Source organism: Apteryx mantelli, chromosome 21 (assembly GCF_036417845.1).
Source record: "Apteryx mantelli isolate bAptMan1 chromosome 21, bAptMan1.hap1, whole genome shotgun sequence".
In the NCBI taxonomy this organism is placed as follows: Eukaryota; Metazoa; Chordata; class Aves; order Apterygiformes; family Apterygidae; genus Apteryx; species Apteryx mantelli.
The window spans coordinates 3,335,238-3,360,718 of record NC_089998.1 but is presented as its reverse complement, the minus strand read 5'-3'; the positions used below and the strand labels follow the sequence as shown (position 1 = coordinate 3,360,718).

The 25,481-nt window shown below is 35.2% G+C and overlaps 1 protein-coding gene across 1 annotated transcript in view; it reads left to right on the top strand.

Moving 5' to 3' along the window:
- The window catches only part of QSOX2 (quiescin sulfhydryl oxidase 2), a 28,102-nt gene extending 4,961 nt beyond the window's left edge, over positions 1 to 23,141 (top strand). The window contains exons 3-12 of the mRNA XM_067308914.1: positions 1,336 to 1,384; positions 2,573 to 2,681; positions 2,861 to 2,951; positions 5,427 to 5,572; positions 6,633 to 6,776; positions 9,025 to 9,154; positions 11,996 to 12,118; positions 13,714 to 13,864; positions 18,151 to 18,339; positions 20,963 to 23,141. Of these exons, the coding sequence (XP_067165015.1) occupies positions 1,336 to 1,384; positions 2,573 to 2,681; positions 2,861 to 2,951; positions 5,427 to 5,572; positions 6,633 to 6,776; positions 9,025 to 9,154; positions 11,996 to 12,118; positions 13,714 to 13,864; positions 18,151 to 18,339; positions 20,963 to 21,513 (1,683 nt within the window). The 3' untranslated portion in view covers positions 21,514 to 23,141. The remainder of the gene's footprint in view (positions 1 to 1,335; positions 1,385 to 2,572; positions 2,682 to 2,860; positions 2,952 to 5,426; positions 5,573 to 6,632; positions 6,777 to 9,024; positions 9,155 to 11,995; positions 12,119 to 13,713; positions 13,865 to 18,150; positions 18,340 to 20,962) is intronic.
- Positions 23,142 to 25,481: the final 2,340 nt, after the last annotated feature.

The window sequence follows — 25,481 nt, the reverse complement described above, 5'->3', positions numbered from 1 at the left end:
ATAGTAATTAGAACCATAACAAATATATTCACCCAGAGCATTACATGTAACTGTTGTTCTTCAGCTGGGATTTTTCTTTGGATTTGCAGACAAAACTGCAGAGTTGATAAAAGCTGATTTCAGGTTCTTTTTGCTGAGTGAAATAGCTGATGCAGTCGTCTAGAATAGTAATGCAGTCCTCAGATCTGAATCTGAAAACTTTTTATTGAAAGAAGATATCGTTCTAGAAAGCAGTATATTGTTACATGTACATAACAACCAGTTGTAACATATTTGTTAGATAACAATTTGTGTAAATAACCATCTTAGATGCAAATGTTCATGCTTTTAATAATGTTTTCAGTTGTGATATATGAAAGTAAATATAGTAGATTGAAACTGCATCATGGAATCGCCCAATTTCATGAACATGTGTTCCATTAAAAAACGTAGCCTGGATTAATCCTTCACTATTTTTCTTACTAATTTCAAAATTCACTTAAACTGACTTTTGAAAGTGATCTAGTGTTTGCCAAAAGAATCTAGAATTGTTCATTTTCAGGTCTAAGTGCAATTTTTAACTTCTCTATCTTTGCCGATCTGTATAATTATTATCTGTAAGAGTTAAAAGAAAGTGATGGATGGATGGAACTCAGTAAGTTTTGTTATAATAGGAAAGGAAATGGTAGAAGTTTTACTGTAGAAGCTATGAAGTTCTACCCAGATAGAGAAAGCAATGGTGGGTTTGGGTTTTGGTTTTCTTTTTTTCCCCCTTTAAAGCTGTGGGGGTAAATTGTAATGTACTCTTTATTAGACACTGAATGTTTTCTATTTTATTTTTTATAGCAGAGGGCAGTCATGCTCCATTATATGCCATGTTTTAACCACTGGAGGGAGTTGAGAAATATGTGAATAGTGTTCTAAGCATATCCATAGTTGGTGGTACTGATCTGGTAATCATTAGTTCAGGTTAATGTTTGCAGTCACAAATCAGTATATGGTGTTGAATACTATGTTTTTTTCAAAATGCTTCTGAAATATTTTTAGAAAAAGATCTATAAGGAACTTATATAATGATAGGAGTTTTTTCCTCTAAAAGTTGGTTTGATTGTTGAATTAGCATTTCTACGGGTATGTATGAGCTATCCTCATACATGTTGGTTGTGAAGTGGGTCTTTGAACTCATAGGCTAAAAGAAACCTGTCTTCTGTACAGATAGCTAGATAGAAATGTTGTGTAATTAGAGCTGTAACAAGTAAAAGCTCTTGAAAGCCATTTTTGCCCCTAAACTGAGCTATTGTCTCGTGCAGTGAGTTGTTTTCAAAGGAATACTTTTTTTTTTTTTCTCCTGCATAGTACTTCAAAGCATTTACAAAGCAGTTTACAACTGGAGAAAATTATAAAGGTAAGAATATCCTGCTCTAAGAAATCTCCGAAGCATGTATCCCATCGCTCAGGAATATGTCATACAATAAGCAAAATCCCTTTACCTGTCAATTAATTTAAACATCTAGAGATAGAATGGACACTGAATAGCTCTTTAGGATGTGACATTACAAGTGCTGTATGAAAATGAAATGTCAGGCAGATTTTTAGGCAGATAAAGCATAGACATTTGTTCAAGAACTTAGGCCTCACACTCCTCATGTTCAGAAATGTAGTTTTTAATTTTTACAAATGGTTAGATCGTTTTTTGTAATTCATTTAAACAAAATGCATCTCACCAGCATGATATTCCATTTGCTGAGTCCTGACCCTGATGCTTTTTTGATCCATTAGCCACTTTCCAGGCATCCTGAATCTCATTGGGAAAACCTCTATTCAGATGCTGACTAACTGAAAACAGGCTTATCCTGTGTGTCTGACAGGATCACAGCTTGAAGTGGTTTGTCTGTGAACAAAAGTAATGTTGTCTTTTCCAATGGATTAACATTTAAAAGGCCAGAGGTCAGAAGAGAGACCACCTGCACCATTAGCGCTTCATGTAGAATTAGACTATAATTGTACCTGTTACTTTTGGCATTTGTGAGAGCTTCTACATTTTATTTGCTTTAAAAGAAATAACTTAAAATATCCTCACACTTCACTTATTTGCTTTTATTGCTGTGTGGCTTAGTAACCTCACCTGGCCGATTTGGTAAGAATGGTACACCTGTGCAGTTTTTAATGCATGATAAATGTCTTTATGGCAAAAAAGCTGCTGAAGTCTCCCACTACAAGTATTGCAAAAATAAACACAGACTTAGAATGAAGCATTGTTTGAAGAGAAAATCAGCAAGGCAGGCAGATGGTTAGGCTTGGAAAAGTCTTGAGGTGTTTTTAATTTTGGGGTAGGATGGCAGCTCTTAAATACCATCTTGCCTCCACATTAAAATGGAATCCTAAGATTAAATTCTTACTCCCTGTTCTTAAGCCAAATAGTATTGCCTGGTTTTTTTAAACCAAAATTGAAAATAAAAACCTAACCCACAAAAGCATGCAAATGTGTGAGGATCTGCATATGAGTCTGTTTTTCCCTGTTTTCTGAATAGTGTTATGGGTGGTTTGGGGGGGATTATTTTGTTTTTTTTCTTTTTTTGTAACCTGTATTCAGCAGGAGCAGATCGTGAGCTGCAAACAGTTCGCCAGATGATGATTGACTTCTTACAGAACCATTCTCAAGAGTTGAGACCACCTGCTTGCCCGCCCTTGGATCCAGTTTCGTAAGTTCCTTGTTTAAAACACAACTGGTTACGCTAATTAAATAAAATGTAAAAAGACTTGTAAAAGTACGGTTTTATACGATTATTAGTTCTGCTACAAGATGATTAAAGGAAATTGCATCAGTAACAATGAGATTATTACATTCTACTGTGCTAAATGGCTTTTCTCTTCTTAAAAGGTCCAGTGATATTACTTCTCTTTTTGACAAGAGTAGCCCTCATTATACTGCCATCGTGTTTGAAAGTAATAGCTCCTATGTTGGACGAGAGGTAATATATGACTTACGAATGACAAAATTAATGTAAATGAATATTATCAATAACATGGCTGAGTTTTATATTATTTAGCCCAGCAAGAATATTTGTGATTATAGGACCAGATTAAAGAGGAGATGAAAAGAAGATCATGCACATTTGAGATATCAGGAAGTCAAGTAATGACATAAGGCTTTAAAGTTGCATTCAGTCACACAAAGAAACTTGCTTAAAATTGAGCATGATGTCATGTTAACTTCTTCCTTTCATGCATTACTGGAAAAATAGTTAATCAATTTCATTGTTAGAGCAATTCTTTTGAGTCTCAAGGTTTGGAAGATCACAAGAAAAATATTGTCAGATTATACATGACTTATTCTTTTTTTACTGCTAGAGAACTATTCATAATACTTGTTCTTCTGGGCAGCTTTTGTGATTTCAACTCTTTATAATAATCTAAAATATCTGGTTCCTATTCTTTGCCTACAGGTCTTAAGAAATGTTATGCTGTCATCCTAATTTAGAGAATAAATATTTTCACGGATCTGAGGCACTGAGGAAGTGAAAGTCTTTGTTTTTTTTGACTCCTTCCTCCCCCCCCCCCCCCAGTAAAATATTCGATTTGGCATTATATCAGCACCTAATGAGCCTGCTGTTAGCTTGGGCACCTGTTACTTTTCTCTTGCTGCCAAAATTTAGGATAAGTAAAGAAAATAAATTGCATAATTATCTAGGCATAATCTGTGTAGAAACATCGAGCGTCTGTGAAATGCTTCTAATTAGATTTGATGCTGAGATGGCCCAGTTGTATAAGTGGAGGAGGGTGTACTGCCAAAACTGGAAATCACTTTGAGAAGCAGACTGCTTCCAGACATTTGTTTCTGGAAACTGCTGTGTTGATACAAGTGGGCCTTACTGAAAAGAAGAAAGGTGATGAACGTAAGTCTTCAGTATTTTATCACGCTCTCTTTAATTTTATTACCCTCTGCTATGCGGAAAGCTCAGTGTCATCTGAATAACAGAAAATAGAATTTGCTTTCAGGCAGAGAAATATTTGCTAATGTTATGTAGTATTTTAGCTTTATAGGACATCTTGGGGAAATAGAAAAGAACATCAGGTTTTCAAGTTTACAGTATATGTAAGGCAATGTGGACAAACTTAGTAGAAGTCTCAGCAGCTGAAGAAAGAAAAGCCATGTGTTTAACATTGATGGGAAGAAAGAAGAGGCTTTTAAAATACAAGTTTGAAAGTGAGGGAAAGCATAGCAAAGATAATATTCACCCAAAAGGGAGAAGCATAGTGGAAACTTTGAAACTAGGAACAGTAAAAAAATATAGAAGAGGGAGAAGAGGGGTAAAAGTAAAAGAAGGACAAGTAGAAACGTAAGAAGAGTCTGAAACCTGGAAGGTTCTGTAGGTAAGAATGGAGCATTTGACCTGGTAATGGAAGAGCATAAACTAATGTACGGATCTGAGGAGTGCAGTTATTAAAACAGCAAAAGAGTATTGCCTTTAGCAGTGGGATCTTCAAGGATTTAAGAAGGGAAGGAATGAGAGTTTAGTGTGGTTTCTTGGGGTTTTTTTGTTTGTTTGGGGAGGGGTTTGAACAAATCTTCACTGCTTTAACTGAGTCATCATATTCATAGGTGCAACTTTGTAGTTGGCAAAGAACTTTGATAGTTGAATCCTGGCAAATCTTGGAGGCATCTTCATGTTACCACTCTCTTCTGCCTCCTACACCCTTTGCTGGAGTTTACACCTTGCAAAGAATGTGTGCCCACTCCAGCTGCTCCAGTGCAAAAGCCCAGCATCAGGTTTAAACAGCTGAGGAAGATTGGTTTGAGCTAAGATGCTGGACTATGGACTGGAACTTTTGAGGTATGGGCACTATATTCCAATCGGCAGTCTCTGCTGTGGGGTTGGTAAACAAAAAGAGCTGGATGAACAGCTAGGTGCTGTGACACCACTGATTACACCGAATGATCTGACAGGGCTTGTCAGGCAAAGCCTTAACTTATGTAAGCCCTTGATTGTCTCTAAGTCATGGACTTCGACATCAGAATGCCATAAGCAGTGGGACCAAATAAATGTTTCTTCACTACCTGAAAATTTACCTTTAAACACTTTATATATATAACATGAAACATACACCTGTTGGTTCCTGTGAAATATCCTCTGGGCTATTTTGAAGTTTATGAGGACATTTTATCATTCATTCATTCTCATGTTTTCTTCAGATGTTAGACTTAAAAGGGAAAAGATCAGGGTAGAACAAGAAAAAGATAGAAGGCGGGAATAAATCATTTCCAGAGAAGAGTAAATCTTCAACAGAAATTGTTAGTGTCCAGAGAATGCTAATAAATGCACTTTCTTGGTGAACAGTTTAATGATACTCTTAAAGGATGATGCACTTCACCTATTTACCTGTCTTGTTCTACAAGATTGGATATTCCTTGTGCAATGTATAATTCATGTTTTTTCATTACCCAGGTTATCTTAGACTTGATTCAGTATGAAAACATTGTGGTAAAGAGAGCATTGAATTCTGATAAGCCTTTTCTAGAGAAACTTGGTATTACCTCTGTCCCTTCATGCTATCTGTTGCATCCAAATGGATCCCATGGATTAATTAACATGTAAGTAGTTATCTGTCCCTGAGAGATGTGTGCTGCTTTAAGGGGTTCACTTAAGCTATAACAGTTGCTGTAACTTACTTTGTATGAAAGGAAGCTATTTTATAACCTTTTTGTTTATATTTATATAATGACATTGTATCTTAGCATGTAACTGATACATTGTACTGATTGAAGTTGTCTGCTCCCTTTCTTTGTCTTTGAAAATTGTCCATCCTGAGCACTATTTAGACATTTCTCCCATTGGCTCTATGGACAATAATCGTATTTAATGGTTTTGTTACACAGTTTGCTGTTTGTGGCTGCTTATAATACACCGATACGGAGTAAGCCAGTGGAAGTTAGATTTTACCATATGGGAGGAAAGGCCAGCCAAAATGGCATGGGCAGTTAATTATAACCCTTGTGATGTTTGTCTGCAGAAACAAGTTTATACTTCTGACAAAATTCTTTTGTGATAGAGGCAATTTTGAAGGTTTTCTAAGTAGAAAAAGAAGCTCAAGGCCAATGTTGATATTCAGAGTTGCGATATGCTGTTAGCAATGTGCTGGTAGTTTTTAATGAACCATTTAATATTCTTATCTTTTTTTAATAAGAGACCCAATATTACTTTTGTTTACCACTATTGCCAGTTCGTAGCTTTAACCTATTACTGTGGTAGTTCTGAAAAGAAAATACTTCAGAATAAAAGTGAAAAAACTAATGAATTATCAAAGCTCTAAAAAAACCCCAAAACCTGCTCCCAGGTCAAAATATTTGTTCCATGTGAACATTGCCTGCATAGGGTGAACTGACATGATCTGAATTTTTGTGAATGTGACATGTTTTTCTTATTTTGAATGGAATTTCAAGCCACGAATCCAAATTATTTTTTATTATTGCTGTTCCTAAACTGAGGAGTGTTTCATTTCACTTTGTATCAAAATATAACACCTTTTACCAGAATTGTAAAACAGAAAACAAAGCAAAGATTTTTATTTCAAAAATGTACTAATTTACTTTGACTGTTCAGTTAGTTTGAGATAATCTTGAAATAATCTTTACTTTGTCGCTTTATATGCAGTTTGAAGCCTCTACGGTCTTTCTTTTCTTCATATTTAAAGTCACTGCCAGGTGTAAGAAGAAAACTTCTTTTGCCACTTCAGCTACCTATAAAGGAAAACAAAGAAGAGAACACAGAAATCAAGGTGTGGAAAGAGTTTGATAAGTAAGTTGATACCCTTGATTTTCAGATTAATGCTTGTTTATTAAAATTTGCTTGCACTTTATTCTTGCCATGTGGGAAGCTGTACCATAATATGTTACAAAATCTTAGTGTAGTTGAAAACTTCATTCAACTCAAGATACATCACTTGGGATGGAATAGGTTGGTCACGACCTAATGATCTGCAATCTTCCGCTCAGCAAAATTAAATACTTTCATGTTTAATATTGGAGAAATGATGACATCAAGCAGAAAGCATTGCTTTCAGCTGTTGCTTCAACTTATCCATTTCTCAGTGTATTCAGGTAACACTGGTGAATTAATTCAGTTCCAAGCAAGAAGCAAGGAGACAGCTTCTACTAACTGAAGGTAACCTAGCAATCATGACTGGTGTTCCGAATGTTTCAGAGGTGGCATGATTGGGGCATTTTAGTATTTGGTTTTTGACAGCAAATATCTGCACTGCTATGGAAGGAAAGTTTTTTTAGAAAGTATTTTTAACTACTTAATTGATGTAAAAATACCAAGGACTCATCAACCAGTACCTGAAATATATAGATCACTGACTTAAATTGTTGGAAAACTTCAGCAAGTAAATCAGTGTCCCAGAAAAAAGTAAATAGTAAAATAACAATGAACTGTAACTCATTTCTACAGAAAACAAGAATTCTATGTGTGTATGGTAGTGAGGCAGTGTCCACTAGAAAGCGCATGGAAAATGCTAATGTAATAGAAAACCCTCAAGTCACCAGAAAAGACATTTATCATACCAAATCCAGTAAGGTTTATCTTTACCCTCTTTCTCTCTTGGAGAGAAGGATACAAGGGCTTTGCAGAGAGGTAATCCCTCAGGTCTTTAGATGGAAAAGATGTAGGACTGAGTGCTTTCATGTCATACTTATTTTCATTTCATGAAGGCTATTAGTGTCATTTTCTTTCAACAACAATAATAAGAAAATATTTTATGTAGAACATTGTTATCAAAACAGCCTAGTTAAATTGAGCTGCTTTCCAGCAGAACAAAATCTTGTTGATATGGATCTCCAGTCTAAGCATCTTCCAGACAGGGTTTTTTGCGAATCTCATGCATGCATATGGATGTCTCTTTAAGAAACTTGAATTCAACAGAATTTTACTGTTTTTAATATAAGTGAGTACATTATTGACTAAGGAGGTGAATGTCAGAATAAGTCTGTAGTTTGAGTCATTAAGAATGTAGAATATTCTGCTTTTATATATATATGTATATATAAAAATAAATATATTTTAATGCTTGTTATTTTGGGGTGGGGACAGATAGTTTTTTGACTAGTTGTTTCTTTTTAATTCTGCTTGCTTTTAGAAGTGGTAGTGCTTTTGAACTCTTATATAAAATGTTTAGCTCTATTAATTATATGAACTTCTGCTTGTACTGCTATGTTGCTCTGCATCATACTGACTCAAGGTTATAATCTGAAAGTATTGAAAGAGAGGGTGTTTAACTTAATGCATTTGTATTTTGTAAAGTGCTTTGTGTTGTGAATGTTTTTTTGTTGCTGTGATAGTTCCAAATGTGAAGAACTGTTAAAATCTTTCGATTTGCTTTAGATGTTTTACTTGTACCTGTCATAAGGTACTTAATTATGTCTCAAGACTGATGTGATTTAATTTGACTATTAAACTTGTATGCAGATAACCTGCAGTAAAACTACTACATTTTAGAGAGGATTTCTAGATTCAGTCCTTTTTAACATAGATTTTTTTCAGTCTTGTTTACATTCCTGTTCTGTGTAATAATCTACTTTTGTTAAACAAAAGGCTCCCTTTTTCACAGGGTATAATTTCTGATTTGTTTGGATTCTGAAGAGAAGCTATAATTTCTTTACGCCAGCTATTTCCTTGCTGACAATGTCAGGTTATAACTTCATTACATGGTAAAGCAGGCTAGGAGGCAAAAAGTTTATTCAAATACAAAAGAACTTCTTGTGTATGCTTATACTTCATTTGTCTAATTGCTGCATAAAACAATGTAAAACGACTCTGTTAAGAGGAGTACAGTGAAACTCATTGAGCTTGACATTCACCATACCAAACAGCTATAGTTACTACTGTATCTTCCCATACATGGTGTAGGATATACTGCAATCACTGTGGAGTGGCAAATGTTGAGGTTTTAATGACACCTACTATATATCAATTTTACCTTCATGACTGGTGAGAAAATGAGCGAAAGAAACCTGCCACTTTATAACATTATATATGTGTGTTTCAGATCTAAGCTGTACATGGCTGACCTTGAATCAGGATTGCATTACCTGCTCAGAGTAGAGCTCGCTACGCACAAGACACTCGAGGGGGCAGAGCTAAAGACCTTCAAGGATTTTGTTACCGTCTCTGCCAAGGTATACACTTCTAGTCTTTGATTATTTGTGAGAGTAAAGTGACTCTAACATAAAATTTAATAAAATAAATTCTTATGTGACATATGCCTCTCAAAATGTCTTTCAAAATATGTTTAAATATATGTTTCCTCACTAGCTTAAGATATGAAACTTTTGTGAGTTTCTTTAAATGTTATTTTTGAGCTATTGTGTGCAGTTCTGAAATACATGTAGGACTTGAAATGCATTTTAACGTCATCTTAGAAGGTTCAAAATTAAATAAAGACTGTGGTCTGCAGCATATAGAACAAACACTAAAAATTTAGCCCATTTACCAGATTTTCATGATGAGCAGCCACTGTGTTTGAGTGGGGGGGGGAATCTTGTTTTTCATTCTCGACGTTTAGATTTTGGTAGTGCATATGCATATTATTATTTGACAAACATAGTGTTCATAAAATGGTTGAACATTTAAAGATATTGCTAACTTCAATCTAAATTTTGAGTATAATTGAGGTACAGTATTTCAAAAATAAAGATGCTCATATTACACTGAGTAAAGGACACTATAAGTAATGTAACTTGATATGACTTGAAAAAATTAAAATAATTAACTTTGTAATCTCAGCTGAAATAACCAATGTCTCTTTACTTGCTGAATAATAAACATATTATTTTATTTTAAACAAGGCAAATCCATAGCTATTTAAGGGAATAATAAGGGTTGTATGAAATATTTGCAAGTATCTGGATTTATCTGAAAATCAGACAGTTTCTTGCCCCCCTATGGCCATAGAGGTCAGAAATCTCTAGCTGGCCTCATTTCTTTAAGAAAGTGTAGTGCTAATCTTTCCATCGTATTATCCCTAAAACATCCTCTGTTCTTCCTGATGGCTCGTGGCCAGCTGATGTAATTTACTTTCCTGGCTATTAGTGCATAAATGGGGAATGCTCTCTTTTAGTTGCATTCTCATCTCCAGACTGCGATTGGATAAATGGGGAATGCTGTCCTTTATTTGCATTTTCTTGTTGTGTAACACTTTTCTCATAGTTCTCATTCATAGTTCTCATGTGTTTCCATTAGGAACCTTTAGATTTGAGACTGTCAGCATGCCAAAGTGTGCAGTGTTGGTACCATAACTGTATGCATCTTTTGCAGGCTATAAGCTTTGGTTTTAAAAGCTTAACTCTCTACATCACCCCCCTTTTTTTTTTTTTTAACTAAATATTTAGCAATCAATTAATAAAAACAGCTCTGTGAATCTGGACTTCAAGACTTTGTATACTGTCCTCCTGTTTAGCAGCATTTATGGTGATGTTAACTCATGTGTCACACCAATCCAGTCTCCTACTCGGGAACTGTATTTGTTGTAGAATTAGGTCTTTTGGCTCTTAGTGCAGAAGCCCATTCTTTTGAATCCTCTGTGAGACTGATATCTACCTGAGATACCCAGCAAGTGTTGTCTTTCAGATGGTAATGCACGATATTTTGGGGATCCTACAGGAGTTAACATAATTATCAGTCAGTAGTTCAGAGGTGTAGTTTTTATTATTGACTATTTAAAAGCTGTCTTTGAACCCAAACAATGCAGGAGGCCCCTCCTTTTAGATCCTGTACAGACAGTTAGCGAAAGGGAGTTCTCGCCCATGCGGCTGGCACAGTATCAAGTAAATGGACTTTGAGCCAGTGAGGGAGGTTATGAATAGTTGGACAACTACTACAGAATGAACTAGCAGAAGTATAGCATCTTCTGTCATAAATTACTATATATATTTAATGTAGCAGATACAGGGACTGTTTCCTAATCTATTGAAATACTGCTCTCTCTGGAAGCATACTTAGAAGATGTTGTGCATACTCTAGTGAATTCTGTACTAATTAGAAACATCAGTAATGCAGAGTACCATTTCTAGTGTAAAATAATGACATTACAGCTGTGTTTTACAGTTCCTCATACTTATCTGCCAGACCCTGAGTTCTTTAACTTGCAAGTGTTTGGAAATCACTGTTACACGTATGAAAAAGAAAATACCTTTCTAGAAAACCAACATCATCAACATTTACAAAAATCTGAACAAAAGATTTATAAGAACTAATTTTTGAGATTAATCTTCTAAGAGTGAGAAGGGACGTATGCCTCTCTGATTTACTTGGTTCTTATGCCCATAAAAGTTAAGATATTAATAATCCATATGCAACTTTTTAAATAGGCTTCTATTTTACTATTGTATAGTGATGTTAGTTATTTTGTTTAGTAACTTGAAAAATTAGGATCATAAGTGCATATAGAAGCATTCCAGTCATTTAGATAAATTCACTGTTGAAAGATGAATTGGCAATCTCAATTTGTAATCTGGTACGTCTTCGTTTCCATTTGAATTTTTGATCCAAAGGACTAGGTATTATTTGAAGTGTATGATGCTTCCTTTGATATCAGTACTGTTAGAATAGATGTGAAACCAGCATGCTGACTGTTTAAAAATTCCCTAGAGGTCTCTGCCAAAATTCCCTCTTGAGCTGTATACTGAGCTGAATTATCTCAGTGCAAAATTCTACATAATCTGTCAAAAGTTGTTCTGTAGCATTTCTGCATGCTATTGAATAGCTGCATTTTGCCGGTTAACATTACGTGCATGCAACTTTTTAAATTTCATAAACAAATGTTAGCATATGATATCTTTTTATTAAGAAACAGAACAAATGATTAATTTGCATGTAACAAAAAAATGGTTTGTTAAGGTTAACTGAAGCTGTTAAGACAAAAAAAAATATGTTTAGATAAATATAGAACTGTCTTGGTGCTAATGAGATTTGAGCTTTAAAATTTCAGTAATTTTTTTTTTTTTTTCCCCTCTACTCAGCTTTTTCCTGGCCGTCAGCCTGTGGTAAAGTTGTTAGAGACCTTGCAAGAGTGGCTGGTGAGCCTTCCATTAGACAAAATCCCTTATGATGCTATCCTAGATCTGGTCAACAACAAAATGCGGGTAAGCTGTTACTAGTTTCCAGCATAAAATACAGCATTAGTAAAGGATAAGATTCTATATAAATCTAAGACATCACTTACTGATAGTCCCTCAGTCATAATGGAGTTATAAGAAGGTTAAAATGAAGTGAAATCATTACCAGGAAAAAAAATTCTCATGAAGGAATTGAAATGAGAGCATTGAAATACACAATCCTGTCTCGGTTTTATAATGAACAAGCAATCACTAACATATAGATGTTCCTTGTGTCACCTTCAAAAGATTTGAGATTCTCGGTGGAAATTTTTGAGTTGCTGTTGCTCTCCATCCCTTTCCAAAACAGGCATGAACGTGTGTATGGTGTATATTGTCACTGACACTGTTCTCTTTAACTGAGCCGAATGAGAGCCTCTCCTGTGTGTGTTCATTCCATATACTAGTCATGTGTTGGGGCTCTTGGGATGCGCCTTTTGTTTTCTTTCTCTGATTGGTTTTCAAGGTTTTGAATGCAACCAATTATTTTATCACCAGGATTCTCTTAAGGTCAGCATTTAAAAGAGGAGATATTTACCCACTGAAGTGAGCATTATTTCTGAAGAGTTTTTAGAAAGCACTTTAATTTCCTGCCACTATATAGACCTTGCTAGGAATCCCATCTCAGTCTGATAATGCAAAGCGATATGATAGGCCCATCTTTGTGCAGGAATTAATATGAATCTTTCCTCCCATGAAGTGAGATTGCTATCTGAATTCTGGAAACTTGTGTGTTATAGGAAACAGAGAGATAAGTTCACTAAATCTAAAATCTTACACTAGATTTTTAGATATGTTGAATAAATAGTTTTTGTATTTAGAAGAAATAATAATGAACTGTATAGTTAATACATTACTACTATAAGTCATGTAGCTCTTACTGAGTAATAAGGTATTTTTATTGTGCCTAGTGAAATTGTAACTGAGCCTGAGTCTACAATAATATGTTATATGCATAAATGAATATGTGTGTGTGTGTCTTTTTTTTTTAATACTGTGCCTAAAAAAAGTTACAAGTTAAGCTATTGCATGTATTCCATCACACTAATCAGACATTCATGATCTGCATCTTGGTAGATTTAGCATCAGTGACTGTGTTACATGTCATGTAATATGTTTGCAAGAAGGATGAATTTAACAAGAGTTCATCAGAATATCTCAGAGATTTTACTTCAGGATTGTTCCAAGTTCTGAATGTCTTTGCCTTAAACATGAGTTTATTAGCAAGAAGTGCTTTTTTTATAAGCTTATTTACCACAGATCTTTTTTCAAGTAGAAAATGTTTTGCTTCAGCCTGTCACTTTGGCATTATACAGGATTACTTGTATGTGTTTGGTTATATGAGTTTGCTTGTCTCAAGTTCTTTGCTATTTCCAACATGTATAAGAGCTTGTGTGTTCAATGGCAAACTAGCTTACAGGTATATACATGAAAAGAACTGCAAAAACCCAAAACGTTTCAAGAGCTTTGAAGCTATTTAACATGCTTGCTATGTTCAGTAGCTAAGTATCATTTCCAGAATTGTTTATTAAGTTAATTTAGGTCCCAGAGCTGCATAGATCTTAAATACCTATTCTTTTCAGATTTCTGGGATATTTCTCACTAAGCGAATTCAGTGGGTCGGATGTCAGGGCAGCAGACCAGAACTGAGAGGTTATACCTGTTCCCTTTGGAAGCTGTTTCATACCTTAACTGTTCAAGCTGCACTGCAACCAAAAGCATTGATAAATACAGGTAAGCAGCAGTTACGCAAAACACTTGAAGGAGGAGAGAAATGTATGTAGCAGTTTTGCTGTGTGGTAGAAAAAATAAAGGATTAGAGCAAATCTTTGTATATAAGCACGCGACTACCCTTCATGGAGGACAGCGGCTTTCGAGGCTCGGTTTTCGGGTCTGTACCAGCAGGGGTCACAGCATAGCTTTCCTGCAGCAAGGCTTCCAGCTGGCAGGCATCGACAGCGACTGGCTCGGTTTGTCCTCGCCTAGAAAAGTGGTAAATAAGGTATGTGAACAATAAAGCAGAAAAAGGAGGGAATTTCAAACAGAAAGTCTGAACTTATCTTTTCCAGAGAGGAGTGAAGGTTGTTCAGGTTATCCAAGGTTGCATTGTGAATTTAATTGGAAAAGAATGAGATTTAACAATACAGCCTAGTAGCTATAAAAGCATAACAACCATTAGCCAATCTTTCTTTAATTTAATTTCATAAATACTGAATGTTATGGCTGATCTTTTTTCCTACTTAAATTTTCATAGCGACTATTAATCTGTTATAAGTGATATTCTAACTTCCTTGCAGACATTCTGCGAAGTTGCTTATTTTTTAGACTTGTAGCATCTTGTGAAACAATGTTAATATTCTGGTGCTGATTTGTATGCAAGAAAAATGCTAGATATATGCTCTGTCTTCCAAGAAAAATGGAAGTAGAATCGCTAATGCTAAAATACTGGTTTCCATATGATTTTATTCTTTTCAGACAGTGCTTTTTTTGATTACAGTTCTATTTTGTTTTCTTTTTTTTAATTTAAGACCTTTAAAAATTTTTTTTTGCAAGAAATTAAGAAAACCCGGTCAAAAGTTTATGGATCAAAAATTTGCAATTTCTCAGCTGCTGTTTGTAAGGGAAAATATATATATTTTGAGTGTTTATTTCAATTGTGGCTACATATATTTTCCCAGCATTACTTGCAATCTCAATTAAAATCTCTCAATCTTAAAATTGAATCTCCTGCAAAATTGGGATTTTTGAGTAGTTAATCATCCTGTGGTTGGTTTTGTTTTGTTTTGTTTTCTCTCCCTCTCCCTTTCCCTCTCCCTCTCTCATCTGTGGGAAGGTAGGTTGAATCCTTTTAGTACCATGCTCTGCCTGGTGAATTTTGCTTTTTGTACTGGGTGATATATTAGCTTTTCACCAGGATCATCGTGCATAAGTTGAATTTCCTGATTTTTTTTCTTTACTGATTTGTCTCAATTGCTACAAGTGTTCTGATTAAACGTTCTTAATATTTAACTGTACAAAACTGCATGTTAAATTGTCCGATGTTTCAAGTGTCAGCTTGAAGTCAGCTCTAGTCAGCTTGAAGTTAAAAATACACTGTAGAATCTGAAAACTCTTTGGCACACTTAACCATCAATTTAAATCGGGACAGATATGTGATGATCACTTCTTATGGCAAAAGAATTGGGTCAGTCTGAGACTGTCGGATTATGTCTTGGGAGGTTTTCCTCTCCTTATTGCTTGTTTAAATCCCATCTACTAAAAAGCATGATGTACTCCCTAATCCTTCCCACCACAGGTAGGGTTTTATGGTTCTTGTCCACTTTAAAGATTAGGGTTACCCTGAATTGCAGTAGTTTGGGAGGAAAGAGAAAAAGGAGGATTACACGATGATACATGGCAGATGTTAATAGAAGATTCATCTCTGGACTGATAAAGGAAAAACAAACAAAATGAGCCGTTTTGCAATTGTTTGTTTTCTTTTTAAAGCAGATATATTTTTCTTGATAGTTTGCTCTACTTGTGGAGTCTGACAGCCTGTGTGAACTCGCTAGGGCTTTCCTGATGTAATGTTTTTATTGGTTTATATTTGACATGTTTTAATATTGAACTGTGTAATCTGAACCTGCAGTGGGATCAGCATAAGGGAATCCAAAGGAGCTCCGAGTAGAACTGTTCACATCAGAGGGTCTATAAAATCATTGTAGTCCTAAGCATGCTTAGTTATGTGAACAGTGTCTTCAGGTAATGGGATCTATTTGTGTGAATAGAACAAGCTTGAGGATTTTTTTTTTTTTTTAACAGAAAAATATATCTGAATTCTTCTTAATCTATTGCTAAACTTGAAAGACCTCCCCACAAAATGAATTTTGCCTCAGTTTTCAAGATTGTAAAATTACACAGGAGAACAGATATAATTAAATTGGTGTATGAATCTCTGTTCCTCCATAAAGAGATTGTTTGCTGGTAGTTACCTTTGTTGTGCCTGGGGGGGGGGGGGGGGGTTACATACGTATTTTAGTATGCTTGGTAAAACTGTTTTGCCTGAAATTCATTTCAACTTTCCCAAATTATTTTTCAGCCTTTCTTTTAATACTGTTATTTAATCTGCTTTAATCTCATAGCTTTTTTTATTTCTACATGCATATTCAATCACAGATATTGAATGTCTGAGTAGAGATTGTCTGCTTTTTATGATTTTTGGTTTTGAAGACATTTTTCCCCATGTTGAAGAGTATAGTGATGCTGTTCTAAATGAAGGTGTTGTATGACAGTCCTCACATGTTTCCCATGTATGTAACAGCTAAATACTCCAATAGCTTTGAATAGATGTTTTGAAGGACTTTTTTTCTCCAAGAAACAATGTACATAGGGAGGGAATAGGTGCTACTGAACTGTTTGTTATTCACTACTAGAATAGGATAGGCAGCTAAGCACCGTAACCATTACCACAGAACCTACAAAACCTGCATTGCAAATGACTCTCGTGTAGAGGTGTTCGACTGCAGTGGCTGGTAATTTGATCAATCTAGGACACTGCGTCATAAAATGTGTTTTGTTTGACGAGTGTGTGTTTGTGGTAAAATATAGTACATTCGTAAATACATTTTAGCACAATTTACAAGATCAATTAAGTATGAATCAGAAAATCTCTGAGACAGCAATGAAGCCATTAGGATTTTAATGAATAATATCAGGTTTCCCAGGCACTTACAGAAGTAGGGACTACCAGCAGTAGCAATAAAGGCAGAGGGCAAAGTCCTCAGTCTGTAAAGACCTTAGCCTACTTCTGATTGAAATAATGATTCTTTTTCAGTATCTTCATCATAAGGGTCTGAATGTTATGGGAAGAATCATGTGTTTGGATTTATTTTAGGAGGAAATCATGAGTTATTTTTAAAAGTTCAAATATTCCTAAGTAACCTTCATGTGCATGCATTCAGTTGCCCCCCCCCCCAAAAAAAAGCTGTGCTATTAATAACTGTAATGAAATTCTGGTATTCTGTAATATCTCGAAGTTATGGAGGGACAGACAGATATCACAGATATCTTTTGAAATAGCTATCAGAGGGTTTTTTACCCTTGTTTTTCAGTAGCAAGATCACTGTAATTTAATGCCTGAGCATAAATGTAATGGTGAATGCATAACAAATACGTCCATTTAATTACTGGGCAAGATATTAGAGAAAATCTCCATTTCTGAAAGAATTGTATAGAATATAGCATGGGCTTTGCATGTTTTAAGTGTCAAAATGTACTCCCATAATGTTCTTCTGAGAAATGTTTTACTGTCTTGTTTTCATTTAGTTGAGTTTGTTTCCCCACCACCACCCGCCTTGTAAAATATTCTTTAAAGGGAGAAATTTAACAATAAAGAACACTAAACCTGTAACTGTTACACTTGATGCGTTATTCAGACTAACTTTGAACGCAACTGTATGGACTAAATATGTTAGTAACATACTGGTATAAATAGCTATTTTTCTTAGGTAGTAAAATTTATATACAGCAATTTTAACAGCACTGTTGCTCTCAACATTTTTTTAACCTCAGTGTGTTTGAAATAATTCCCTTGTAGTTGTGTCTGATTTCCCAGGCAGTCTTTCAAAACAGTATGTTTTGAAACACACTCTTTGAGGTCATTTTAACTTCTACATTAGAAACAAAATTATTTCGCAATGTCTCACCTGAACTACTTAGGGACAGTATTATAAATATATTTTGTTGGGGGGGTAGTATTTCTTCTAAGAAATGTGTGAAGCTTTTAATCCCTTTAATCTCTCTGTGACTTACTGAAGTATAGGTTCTGTACGACAGCACATGCGCTATGGATATCTTTAAACAAATTATGAAAGTAGCTAGTTTCCTATATTTAAAGTGCAGATATAACTTTGTATGGAATGAGATGGTAGCAGCATTTGCTTTTCTTTTCCCATGATTCACTTTTAGGTACGTTAAATTGCGTACATTAAAGCTACGTTTGTCTAGATGGTGCTAAATGTATCCACCGTCTGTCTTTTTAGGTCTCGAAGACAATCCACAAATAGTACTTCAGATCATGCGGAGATACATTCACCACTTTTTTGGATGCAAGGCTTGTGCTCAGCACTTTGAAGAAATGGCTAAAGAATCCATGGATTCTGTTAAGACCTTAGACAAGGCTGTTCTCTGGCTCTGGGAGAAACACAACGTAGTGAATAATAGACTTGCAGGTAGGGAAGACCTTGCTTTGGAAAGCCCAGCAAAGGTAGCTGTGTCTGAAAGACAAGGCTATGGCATTTCATACAATATAATTTGTATTTGAACAAATAACTCTGCAAATTCTGTAGCACGAGTTTAAAACAGCAACAATTATTGTTCCAGCCTGCCTTTCCTCTGTTAAATGCTGACTTCAGAGGACTAATTCCACGCTTACATTGGTATACAAGGCTAACATCTTTAAGAATGTTTGCATATAGAGCAAAACTTAGTGCATCCCAATCAGCTATAGCTTTAAATACCAACAAGATAATAACTCTTGCATGAATGAGTGAGAAGTTTACTCTAGAGACATAACCATCCTCCAGTAACATAGTTCATCTCTCATGATATATAATGAAAAAACTTCATAGTTCTCAAAGATACCATTTCTTTTGAGATTTCACCTGCGGCTTGATGAGATTATCTTTCCAGAGTACAAATCAAAGCCTTTTTAAAAAGGAGCAATACAGTTCAGCTACTTATTGGTGGATAAAAATAATTAAATTTTCTTCTAAAACAGTTTAAACAGATGTTAAAACCTGTCTTCATTTGGTTCTGGAGAAATGTTGTGTAGAAAATGATGATAATTGAACAGGAGACTTTCTCAGGAGAAAAGAGCCTAAACTATTAGCAGATCAACAACCGAAAAAAATAAAATTACTGTTCAAAGAAATCTTATTTTCCCTCTAGATTGCTATGTTTTCAGTTAGGCTGAAAATACAGTTAAAATACTGGGTTGTAGTTAATCCGTTTTGTTATGGGGATATCAAATAACTAAAGCACTAAAGAAAATTGGTTTCTCTTTGCACTTAATCCCTGTCTGCTGTTATGGATCTGTGTAATGTAGCATTAGTTACAATTTAAATATGCTATATTGTGTTTATATTGTGGTTAAGCTGAATTCCCAAGATTTATGAAGCATTAAATATTGTTGTGAATATAAACGGTTTGTCTCTTTTCTCCAAGGAAGAAAAAAGTAAACGATGAGGTATTAAATAAAAACATCCCCTGATGTTTGTTACTATTGCCAGACTGAACACGGAAAAAAAGTCGTCTTGTTGACTTGAAGTTGCTAAGTGGTGGAGCAATATACTTATTTAGAGCATTAAGTTATTGGAAAACTCACATGGATATTGATTTAAGTGATGCAACAGCTGGCTAAAATACCAATTTAGTAAGAAGTATAAACATATTGGAATGAATGATAATGTCAAATTATGCATTATAAATTTGCTAAATTTTTTGGGGGGGACGGTGATTTATTTTAATCTTTAAAAGCTGTGTCTGTGTTTCTGGTAATATATAGCTTTCAATATGAAATAATGTTTGACTGATCGGTCAACAAAAATACCTTGGCACAGCCTTCAGAAGTGAGCCATGAGGTTGTGGTATATGACTCCACTCAATTTGATTCCTTACTATAGCTTTAAAACGTGCAAAATTTACTGCATTCTTTTTGGCAGGAAAATACAGAGTACGCTAAGTTTTCTGTTTGTAATCTTACTGTAAGATATTTTGTTTCTACTTTCTCTGCTGAAAACAAATCAATTACTGAGTGCAGGTTTTTGTGTTTTGTTTTGCTTTTTAAATGCAAGACGTCTCGAAGGCAAGCTTGCAGTCTGCCTTGTAAATACCCAGGGAAACTTCTCTGCCTTTTAAAAGCTAGAGGAGATACTAAAAATGAATTGCTCACTTTTGGTACCAATCTGTATGTATTTGTAAAATCTTCTAAAGATTAATGTACTAATAAAAATCAAATAAATAAAATTTTTAAACAGAGATTTTTATTCTGGTGATCACCGTCCAAGCTTTACAATATTATTTTTAGAGCAAAGTATAATGCTACAGTGGACAGCTCTTTGCTGTTAAGTCAGAAAGGTGTCCACAGCTATGAGCGATTGAAATGTTAAAATTGCATCTAGCTCAAGACGGCATTATACATTCAAATGCTAAAATGCAAACTGACAAATACATCTTAAATATGGTAATGGTAAAGAATTGAAAATAATCTGTTGTAGTAATAAAACAAGTTGGGGGAAAAAAGCAAGGTAAGGCTGGAGTAGTTCGCAGGACAGAAACATGAAGTTGTCTGCAAGTATTTTGCCTTGAAATGGCTTGTGGCAAACCAAGCTTCAGGATTAAAGAGTATTGAGTGCAAAAGAGCAGTTTGGTTTGAACTGTAACTCAAATTAACCCTGAAAGCCCTGGTGGTGGTGTGTTTAATCCCTTGTAAAAGCGTAGCAGTTGTGGCGTGCTGTCATTCTAGAATTTGAATGCTACAGCTTTTCCTTAGAGAAAAGGAGAATGATTATGATCTAGTGTTCGTATTGTGAAAGAGGAAGCAATACTTCAGAACATAATTGATGCTTCCATAAGGAAACTTAGAAATTTTCAAATTCGTTCATGATCATCTTTAGATTAATACAAACATACTGTTATGCTGGGGGCTTTTTTTTTTTTTTTTTTGCAAACATACTATTTTTAAGTAGAAAATACTCTCTGTAGTCTCCAGTGAAGTGACTGATGTTTCAGCTTTCTTAGTTCATTCACTTTTCCTGTTTTGTTTTTTGTTTGTTTTTTTTCCCTCCCAATTAGGTGATTTGAGTGAAGATCCAAAATTTCCCAAAGTTCAGTGGCCAACTCCAGATCTTTGTCCTGCATGTCATGAAGAAATTAAAGGATTGCACAGCTGGAATGAAGACCAAGTTCTACAGTTCATGAAGTATCACTATAACAATGGAAATATTTTATATAAATACACTGACGGCCAGACTGACTCCAGTGAAGTTGAGCACGGAGATAGAAGGGAGACGAAAGACAAAAGCCTACTGAAGAAGCCAAGTGGAAACAGAGAAAATAAGATCCTGGACCAAGAAAACGTACTAGATTCTGAATCTAGGGTGTTAGATAAGCTAATAGCAAATCACTCCCCTGTCAAAGATAGAGGTAAAAGTGCAGTTGAATCAGCTGATCATAAAGAGACCAAGCAGTCTGTATCTTTCTTAGGGATTGGATTTTCAAACATAGACATGAGTCTGTGCGTCGTACTTTATGTAGCATCATCCTTATTTTTAATGATAATGTACTTTTTTTTCAGAATGAGATCCAAACGGTGGAAAGTGAAGTATTATCGTTCATCTGTATAGAACTTTAAATCAGAAACAAAGTTTTCATTGTAAGTGGCTGTTCAGTTCCAGATGCAGCTTTAATATTTATGATCAGGGATTTTATATACAGTATTCCTTGTTTCAAAACCCTTTCTTCCCAATTCATTTCACAAATGTTCCAGCTCAATATACAGCTTGCTGTTAAGAACCCTAATCTTTGACTGTCACAGACATGTAGTGCTATCATAAAATGTCTACTGAAGGAAGCATTGCATTTTCTGGTTAAGATTTTCCATGACTTGCCACCTACATCCTTTACTCATTTGCAAAGTAAACATTACATTATGCAATTAACTGTGCCTGGTTTTGGAAAGAAATTGGATATTGTTTTGTGTACTTGAAGTCATTTTTTTTTTATTTATCCAGAGCTGATTTTACCTACAAGATTACTGAACAATTATACTGTTACTTTGGCTTTACCATTTGGAGAAGCAAGAGTTTTGATTTTTTTTTCTCTTTTTTTTTTTGAAAACAAGAATTCTATTTTTATTAAATCAATTCTAAACTTCTGTTCCTATTACATATTTAAAGTAGAAAGTATTAAGTGTTCAAATAAGTCTTCCATTCCCTTGCACGTTCCAGCCAAGTATGTATATGACTCTGCTAGGATGAGAGGTCTGGGGCAGTTAGTGCATCTATAAGCAGCCTGATTATGATTTTGCTGATACTACCATTCATTTGAATGGTGTTTGGATGTAAGCAAGAACAGAATCAGACGCAGTGTTTTTCCTGCTCTGCTATTGGATGCGTTAATGGAGCATTAGATAACTCACCTTGATATGCTAATTTATGATTCAGAAAAGCAGTTAAGTAATTATTGTTATGTCATTCAGAGGGAAGCCAGTTCTGATGAACTCCTGTAAAAGTGAACACAATTTTTAACGAAGGAAAATGAGACTCCAGCGGCATCAGCGTACCAGAACAAATTTACAGATCTGGATATACTAAGTTTCTTGTGACATTGTATAAATCCATTACACTGAAATCTTTTTTTTCTTCTGGTGAGGCAGTGTAAGAACTTCATATTGGTGTTACCAGTTCTGAGCTGACCGGGAATATCACCTGCTAGCTGCAAAGCCTCCTGTACAGTGCTTTAAAAAAACAGCCTCATTATCTTGTCCTTCTGCTGGAGTGCTCCACTGTTTGGGTCAAAAAGGGTTTACCTGTAGTTAAAGTCCGAGAGCTCCTCTGTTCTGGGATGTGGCAGCAATTGGGAATATGGGAGTTGCATTTATGTATCCATCAGTCTGTCCAGGATCCTGGCTGACAGCGGTCAGAAGAAAACATGGAAACAGTTATAAAATTACCGTTTGGAATAGGAGTTCCTTTCTGATCCTAGCTGCGGGGGATAATTCACGTCCTGGATAGTGAAGTTTATAATCCTATCCGTTGTAATTGAGCATGTTCTAGTTATCCATTACCTAATCTTTAGTTAATCCTAATAGGTTTTGGCCTCAATGTTTTCTTGTGGCAGTGAGTTCTACAGATTAATTATGTTATATAAAAGGCTTTTCCTTTCAATTTTACATTTGTAACTCTTAATTTAATTGAATGTTCCCTAGCGCTTCTGTTACGCGAGAAGGAGTAAATAGTCCCTGGCCAATTCATTCTTGTATTGTATCATTCTTCATTATACTATTAGTGTGTCCTCTCTTATTTCCATCATCAGCCCTCGTATGAAAAGTTGGAAGCTCTGCAATAGAAATGGGCTACAATTTAACACAAAAACTCAACAAGGATGTTTTTTCATAATTAGATCTTGTTCATTGAGAAACTTGAGTCAAAAATCTCCAGTTTTGTGTCATTTCCAACTGGAATAACAAAATTGAGCCAACGATTACTCTCTCTTGTTTCTTTAAGTAACAAAATAACTTACAAATTCACGTAAAGTAATAATCCTTGTAGTTGTTATAAACACTCATCGGAGGAAAAAACCTCCCTTTGCATGACACTGATAATATAACATAGGTAAAGAAGCACATTAAAGATGGTTTAAGAGAACCAGAAATACAGTTTATTGTACGGACTCAATGGCCCTTGTTGAAGTGTGAGAAAATTTACTCCACCTTGTACCTTAAAGCTAGAGGCCAGCACCTTCCTACCGCTGCCGCCCCTTCCGCATGGGAGGTCGGCTTGTGCTTAGGGCCTAACGTGAAAACTCTACGTGCGCTCGACGTTGTCATCATGACATCAAGTCAGTCTGTGTTTTCTAATGACCCTCCTTGTTTAAGAGCTATGACACAACGAGCCATCATTTCGTTTAGGAATGCATCAGAATCCCTGTAATTGTCTTTACGGGGTCTGGGCTTGAATATTAAAGCTACTTGTAAGCAACTACAGAAAGAGTGAAACATCAGTGGTGGTTAGTCCGGACTGGCTCCCCAGTGCCCCTGTGCTTTGTACTGGAATCCACGGAGAGATCCCAGGGGTAAGTTAGTTAAGAGGACAGCCCAGAGATTTCACATTTAGGTTTGAAAACTGGGCAACTTTTAAGTGACCTAACTGGGGGGAATGGGGTTTGATATCAGCCAAAAATCAAAGTAGTTTAGTGTCCTTAAAATAAATAAATAAATTGGGCAACATAGGTATTGAATCCAGAAAATTTGGCCGGCTTATGTAGGACTGAATTTCATGCTAGCAGTAACATTGCATTGCATATGAAAATATGTAATTACTGCTGCTGTTTTGAACTTTACTGAATAGTTAGACATGAGCGTAACTGTCCCTCATTCAACTTATTTTCATCTGCATAGTAAAACAAAAGGCTTTGCAGGTTTGTAGGAATTATTTTGACATTAAAACAGCAGCTTATGTGTTTGGAAATATGTTAATCTTCTGCTACATACTGTTAACTTCATGTTGCCTTGACACTGTTCAAAATGTGGCAAAATGAACAGATATTCAGACTTCCAGTGGTTTTTTGTTTGTTTGTTTGTTTCGTGAGAGTGTTAAAAGCATGAAAGTAGAACATCGGTTATCTGTGTTGGTGCTATAACTCAGTGTTGCCAGCTAGTTGGCACAAGGCTTTCACTTTAATTGCTAGTGGTGACTAGCACTGGGAAGAATTTCCTTGTCTTTGAATTCAGTTATGTAAATCTTGGTTTATTTGTTCTTATTTTGTATCTTTATAATGACAAGTTACATCCTTTTACACATCTGACTGTAAGGATATATTAATATTAAGTCCACCGTGGAATGGGTGATGCTGCTTTGCTATGGTGCATTATAGGTAGGTGAGTTACCAGAAAGTATTTCCTTTTTAAAAATTCCTCAAACCACCATCTCTTCAGTCCCAGAACTTTTATTTGTGTATCGTATTGTATCACAAAAGTTTTTGTAAACATTTATAGATCATACAAAAACTCCTGAGAGTCACTTTTCAAGAAGGATTTCTGGCCCCTTGTAATTCATGGAGCCTTCTTTGCTATTCAGATGTTTTTAAAGAGGAAATACTAAACCTGCAGAGAAAATAGAGTACTGTGGAATATGCTAGGTCAGAGAAAGAAAAGCTGCAAGTGCTAAAGAAACCTAATGAAATTATTCTTTAGAACTGTAATTTTTAATTTCAAATAGTGTATGCATCCTGCTATTCTTGCTCTGAACTGGATGTGAGCTGCCTTTTTAACAAAAAGTTCAAAATGTATTTTCTAGGTCTCTGTATTGCATATGAGGTGTTAAAAATGGTGAATGTAACAGTTCAATAATTTAAATGTTTTATTTATTTTATTTCAATAATTTGACATTTTCATGTCTTTTTTTGTTTTTTACTCAGTCTCATATCTCTTTCTGGGAAGGAAAAGTGACCATTTTGTACTAAACTGTAAGCTAATGTGCTTGTTCAAAATAAATTGCAAACATTTGGGCAAAAATGGTGCATTTGTGGGTTTTTTTAATCTGTGTTCAAGATCTTTTTAGCTAAACTATATGGCAAGGATAGCCTGTATACA